General features: G+C 48.4%; 1 protein-coding gene across 1 annotated transcript in view; it reads right to left on the reverse strand.

The window, feature by feature from the left end:
• The window catches only part of LOC107101949 (histone-lysine N-methyltransferase 2C-like), a 100,294-nt gene that overhangs the window by 84,748 nt on the left and 8,685 nt on the right, over window positions 1–6,861 (reverse strand). Inside the window, exons 3-8 of the mRNA XM_015401044.1 lie at window positions 1,928–2,001; window positions 1,304–1,838; window positions 582–761; window positions 471–493; window positions 261–350; window positions 78–187 (exon numbers count right to left, since the gene is read on the reverse strand). Of these exons, the coding sequence (XP_015256530.1) occupies window positions 78–187; window positions 261–350; window positions 471–493; window positions 582–761; window positions 1,304–1,838; window positions 1,928–2,001 (1,012 nt within the window). The remainder of the gene's footprint in view (window positions 1–77; window positions 188–260; window positions 351–470; window positions 494–581; window positions 762–1,303; window positions 1,839–1,927; window positions 2,002–6,861) is intronic.

The following is a 6,861-nucleotide window of genomic DNA, read 5'->3' on the forward strand; positions in this document are numbered from 1 at the left end:
CTAGCAGGTGCTCTCCTAGCAGGTGCTCTCCTAGCAGGTGCTCTCCTAGCAGGTGCTTTCAGTAGATGCTAACTCACCTGAGTGCTTCCTTGGTCGATGGCTTTGTCAACGTAGAGTAACGATTCGCCATCGCCTTGTCGCACACCTTCTGACCAGGCAGCACACTGCAGGTGAGCGCAGCACTGACCTGAACACAGACCTCAGTCAACACAGAGAAGAGGAGACAGAGGAGGAGCAGGAGGAGGAGCAGACTGGTCTACCTGTGGGGTCAAACAGTGATTGGACGTTGATGTCGTGCGGAAGGCCAATGGGTCCGAGCTGCTTTATGAACTCTGAGGAAGACTTGTCTCCTGAAATATCAAAGCAGAACCAGTCAGTGTCCTTCTGATGGATGCTCTGATCATCTGATGATGTCAGAGGGTCCATCAGTTCCTCCATCCATGGACATCGTCAGATGGTCCAGTACTCACCACACTGTGCTGGACTGCGGCACCTGAAAACAGACAGTTAGCCGTTTAGCATCCTGTCAAACAAACACTTCTTCCTGATGTCTAAACTGAAAAGGAAGTGATTTCACTCACACGGGCGGGGCTAGGTCATTACGGTAGCAATGGTCATGGTAGTCGTCATCCCGGTCGGAGGATGCGCGGCGGTTCAGGATGTGTAGGGGGATGTAGCCCGGTGTCGGGCCGAACACCACCAGCCGGCCCTGGCCCAGAGGAGGCTGGTCGCCACGGTAACAGAAGGCACACTGCTTCAGCCTGCAGGACAGATGAGAACGGAGGTGACTTCCTAGGTCAAACTGTAGTGAACTCAGTCCTGTGTAACCATACCAACAGGGCAAGGGGTTCAGCTGTCTGTCTGAAGGTCCCCTCCCTAAACCACTGCAATCATCTAATCCTGATCCATGCTAGCCTTGACCACCAACCTCTGGACTGAACCGGTTTGTTGCAGAGCCACCTGACCCAGAAGGAACTCTCTGATCCAACAACAGATTTAGAAGTTCAGGCGCTCTGCCCCAAACCTGCTGATTCTGGTTCCAACAGAATCCCCCATGGCCATCAGATCCAGCAGGTCCACAATCCCCGCCATCAGATCCAGAACTCCCTTCCACAAGATGCAGCAGGTCCAGACCTGCCGGATCCGCTAACAGCAAACGTTCTGGTCTCCTCACTGAGACGATGGACTAAGCAGAGGATGTTCCAAAGGACAGGAGGACCTGGATGGAACCAGGCCAGGAAGTCTGACCTGCTGCTGGTGCTCAGCTTTTAGATAGGAATGGGTCCCAGGTAGAGGAACTCACCTTTGTTTGGTGTGTCCAAGGCTGGGGGTGGGTGAGCCCCCTGAGTCCTCTGATGGGGAGTGCTGGAACAGGGAGGACAGGGAGTCCTCATCTTCCTCTGCCAGTGTCAGGCTGAGGGACACGGGGGGACTATAATGGGGACTCCTGACTGGATTCTGCTCCACAGGACCAACATCAGAGTCCCTCTCATTCTCTGTGGTAATGGAGCCGCTCTCCTGGGGGGGAGGGCTGGGTGGCTGGTCCTCTTCTCCTGGTTCGGGGTCAGGTCTGCATTTTGGGGACGACGGACTGTTCTGAGGACCCTCCTCTGGGCCGTGGTCTGGGGACAGAGCTGCAGGAACCAAACTGCTTCCATTTTCCTCCTCAGTACAGGGGGCGGGTTTGGCGCTACACTTTGGGACTTTGGACTCAGGGTCTGGGTCAGGGTGGCGGCCAAGCCCAGCCTGAGCAGGTCCAGGGTCCGGTACCGGATGTGTGGAGGAGGGCTGCCGGCGCTCCGCAGGCTTCGCCTTCTGCTTGTTGGGGACCCTGGGCTCTGTGGAGGAGGAAGAAGCTCTGAGGTCAAAGAGCAGCAACATCCCTCTGAAAACCAACATGAATCTCCAGTTTGGGGTTAAAGCCCACCTCTCTTCTTCTGGGGCTGGTTCTTCTCTGCAGGGCCCACGCTCTCTTCATCCTCTACTCCTCTTCCTCGCCCCCTGCAGTAAAAGAGTTAAAGAAAGAACGTTAAAATCTAAACAAAGTGCTGCATGTTGTCTGAAGAGCTGATGATGGATGGATGGATGATGGATGGATTGACTTTATTGATCTCACAATGGAGAAATTTACTTGTTCCATCAGCCTGAACAATCAAAGGAGAAGAAGAAGAAGGAGCCAAAGGAAGAAAAAGGTGCATGATGGGATATATACAGAATATACAGGGCGTCCACATAGTATAAAACTAGCAGGATTATTATACAGGGTGTTTACATGAGTATTTATATAGACCCATCATCCATCCATCCATCCATCTTCCTCTTATCCAGGGTGGGGTCATGGAGGTAGTAGCTTCAGTAGGGAGGCCCAGACGTCCCCCTCTGCAGCCACATTGGGCCAGCTCCTCTGGGGGAATCCGAAGGCGCTCCCAGGCTCAGCTCTCCCTTCACCACTACAGACCGGTACAGCGCCCGCTTCACAGCAGACGCCGCACCTATCCACCTATCGATCTCCCGCTCCATCTTCCCCTCTTTCGTGAAAAAGACCCCAACATACTTAAACTCCTCCACTAGGGGCAGTACATCCTCCCCAACCCGAAGAAGGCACTCTACCCTTCTCTGGCTTCAGACCATGGTCTCGGATTTGGAGGCACTGATCCTAATCCCGGATGTCTCACACTCTGCTGCGAACCGCTCCAGTGAGAGCTGTAGATCACGCCCTGTAGCGGCAACTTTGCGGTCACCGCTTCAGAGTAGGAGTATAGGTCGGATCCCAACGCGTGTCTTAAAAAAATAGAGGCATTTATTTGTCTTTAACTTGCATACCAAACAAAAGCGCTCCCGCATCACGCAGTTGAAAAACTGTTGCCACTTCCACTCTACCTGCCCAGTCGGTGACGGCACCTAACTATTGTCAATCAATCAGCTTGTCAACGTCACACCCACCATACAGGAAGAGCAGCAAATAAACATATCAGAATGAAAACTAACATATTTTCAACTAAAGATTCAAAAATAAATCAGTAGAATTAGAATGCAAATATGTTCATGATAAATTCAGAAAAACAAAAGAAATACAAAACGGCTCCAACATTCCGGCCCCTAATTGATCAAACTATGGCAATTTAACACATACATTCACAAGGAGCCGGACATTTCAAAAGAGCATTCAATACCGACCATGCATTCAAATAAAGTCTTTCACATTCCTTTCTTTTTTTTTCAAATTAAGTCCCTTTAGGTATTCATAAATCAGAAAATTGCTTTCTGGAAAAAAGTAGTCCTTTCAAAGAAAAATCAAGGGATTTCCAAAAAATGAAAGAATTAAGTTCATTTTAGTCCATAAGACAACATACAGTAAACACCATAGTCATAGACTGTTCTTAGTCATATTTTCAGATATTCAATAGCGGTTCATTTTTTCCTGCATATAAAGCCATTCACTCAATCAATACATTTACATAAAGTGTACTGGTCAGTAATGAACGGTCAGTCAGGCCATGTCTCTGAGGAGGCAAAGCTTTGTGATTGGCCTTTCTAGAACACCAGTCTGAGTCTTGACTTTGACACGACGTACAAATCCTTTTGCATCAAGGAAAGTTTCTATTACACGTCCCATCGGCCAGGAATTTCGGGGTGATGTGTCATCAATGATGAGGACGATGTCATCAGATTTAAGATTTCTTTTTACCTCGTTCCATCTTTGTCTCTCCTGCATCAGTGAGAGGTATTCGCGTGTCCATCTCTTCCAGAAGAGATCTGAGAGGAACTGAACCTGCTTCCATCTTCTCCTAGCGTAGCGGTCCTGCTCGTTAAAGAGCCCAGGTGGAAGGATGGGCTTTGCTTTAAGTAATAGTAGTTGGTTTGGCGTAAGAGGTTCGGGATCTGTCGGATCTCCAGATGTTACCGTTATTGGACGTGCATTGAGAATAGCCTCCACTTCACAGAGGGTGGTTTGAAGACATTCAACGTCCAAGGCCTGTTCTTTGATCACAGAATCGAGTGCTTTCTTGATCATCCGTATGAGGCGCTCCCACACACCTCCGTGATGAGAGCCGTAAGGTGGGTTGAATGTCCATTTGATTCCTTCTGTATGCATATGATTCTGTATTTTACTATGGTCCAGCTGAGCCAGAGCTTCTGTTTGAACTCTGTTTGTTCTCTGCTTCCAAACTCATCATCTCTTCATCCATTCCTGCAATAAGAATTTTCTTTTAAAGTTGTGAGATACGCTCTAGAATCTCACAACTTCTTCCTGGTCTTTTGAAGCACCGATAGTCTGCATCCAATGATTTAATTAATTTCTCTTAGTTTTTTGGATTATATTTTTTAGTTACCGACCTGTTTTTACTATAATTTAATTTGACAAACCGGGTCTTCTCTACATTCTTTTTCCTGTTTGGTGAGATTGCAATTTCAGGTCTTGATCTGGACTGACCGGAGCGGAGCCAAAAAGAGCTCAGCTCCGTACTTTGACGGTGAGGGACGTAGAAGACGTACGTGCACGGTGACGAGCGGAGGAGTAGCGGAGGATGTGGAACAGCTCTCATTGATTTACATGAAAGACAAGTACTCCGTACGACGTACGTGAGCGGAGCACTGACGGAGAAAGAGGAATCTGGGGGTAAAGGAGGACAAATACACGTCCGGCTTCCACGTCAGGCTTGAAGGCAAAATACCTCCAAACAGCACTCTTGCCTGGCCTCAAAGTCTGCCATTTTGATTAGGTCACCAATAGGAAGAGCCCATATCTGCTGACCGACGGTATGTGGGAGCCCTGATTAAAGCATCCAGAGCATCCAGTGTCCAGAGTGCCCAGCGTCCACGGCGTCCAGCATTCAGAGCATCCAGAGCTTCCAGCATTCAGAGCTTCCAGCATCCAGAGCTTCTGGCCTCCAGAGTGTACAGCGACCAGAGCATCCAGCGTCTAGAGGGTCCAGCGCCAAGAGCTACCAGCCTCCAGCATCCAGATTCCAGCATCCAGAGCTTCCAGCATATAAAGCTTCCAACATCCGAGCGTACAACATCCAGAGTGTCCAGTGTTCAGAGCATCCAGGTCTTCTAGCGTCCAGAGCCTCCAGAATCTAAAGCCTCCAGAGCATCCAGCGTCCGGCATCCAAAATGTCCAGCCTCCGGAGCGTACGGCTTCAGGAGCATCTGGCCCGTGGAGCGTCTAGCCTCCAGAGCTTCCAGCATACAGAGCTTCCAGCATGCAGAGCTTTTAAACAGTCCTTAAGTTTTTCCATGGCCCCACTCACACCACATTCTGACCTCCTTCACTGTTGGCTTAGCCCTGATTAAAACATCCAGAGCATCCAGAGCTTCCAGCGTCCACAGCGTCCGGCCTCCAGAGCTTACATCATCCAGAGCGTCCAGCATCCAGAGCTTCCAGTCAGAGCATTCAAAACATTCCGGGAGTTTCTCCATGGCCCCCCTCACACCACACTCTGATCTCATTCACTGTTTGTTTAGCCCTAATTAAAGCATCCAGAGCATCCAGTCTCCAGAGTGTCCAGTATCCAGAAAGTTTAGAATCCAGAGCGTCCGGTGTCCAGAGCGGCCTTCAAGCTGTAGGCCTGCTGTTACTTCTTTGACCTTCATTAACCTCTGCAGAAGGACTTTTGTTGCCTTTTATTTTAACCAGATCAAAGCTTTTCTGCCACATGGTGTCTTTGGAGGTCTGAATTAGTCCTTTAACAGGATACAAGCAACCAAGCAGGAAACAAAGCAAAAACACCCAATATACTAAATAGAATGGGAAATAGGCTCTTATGGGCATGATTAAAAAAATACAAAATGAAAAAAGAAATTGACTTTAAATTTCATAAACAAAATAGTGTCCTACATTAGATCATCATCAGAGCATCTATTAGCATTGAGCTTTACCTGCTGGGGGTTTAAAGAAGCACAAAAGGTAGTTAATATGAGAACATTGGTTTAGAGAATGCCTTAAAAATCATTTCAGGTTTTAGAGTATCTAAATATTGAAAAAACGTGATAAACGGCGTCTAATTTCCCTGCAAGCCGCTGCATATATTGCTCAGCGGAATCACCTGCTGCCGCGATATTGCCTTTACTGGTTGTCGTAGTGTGTGTGAAAACAATCCTGTTTGGAGGAGGGGTTTATGATGCATTCAAAGTGTGTGGGGAAAAAAACTCTCAGTGAAATAGATGTAGACGGCTTAATGTGGTCATGAGAATTTGGACTCGATGGTTGATAGCCATCTTAACTATAGAGCGTGGGAAACGGGAGATGCATCGAGTTTATTCGCTGTCATGGTACAGAAAACCAGCTGGAAACATAGAAAAAGGTTAATCAGTTGTGCTTCACGCTCAGATCTCACCTGGGGAACAAACCGCCTCTAACCAGATCAGATCTGACCAGAGAAAGACAGAGACAGACGGACGGACGTCCCTCTGGTCCACGCAGCTGGCCACCAATCATCATCACTTGCTGCAGCCAGATGATCCAGAACAATCTAGAACCAACCATACCAGATCCGGGAAGGAACTTCCTCATTACTAGTAGCAGATCTAGGAGGATGTGATCTGGGTTTGATGATAGCAGAACAAGTGAGTTCTAGAACATTCAGTCTGCTGCTTTCATCAGAACTTTCCTCCAGCTGAGTCTCTCATTTCAACCTGTCCCGTCATAGAAAACACAACTAGAAGTAACTGTTGACAATTAACAAAGGTGCAGAGCGACCCAGTGGGTCAGCACCAGAACTTCTATGGATGTGCCACAGCAGGAAACCGGACTACCTCTGACACAGTACCAGATGGTCCAAACCAGACTCCATAACTGGACCTGAGACCAGTTAAGACCGGCAGCAACCAGCCACTGCGGATCCTCGGCCAATCAGA

This window comes from Cyprinodon variegatus, unplaced genomic scaffold (genome assembly GCF_000732505.1).
Source record: "Cyprinodon variegatus isolate N-32 unplaced genomic scaffold, C_variegatus-1.0 Scaffold1176, whole genome shotgun sequence".
In the NCBI taxonomy this organism is placed as follows: domain Eukaryota; kingdom Metazoa; phylum Chordata; class Actinopteri; order Cyprinodontiformes; family Cyprinodontidae; genus Cyprinodon; species Cyprinodon variegatus.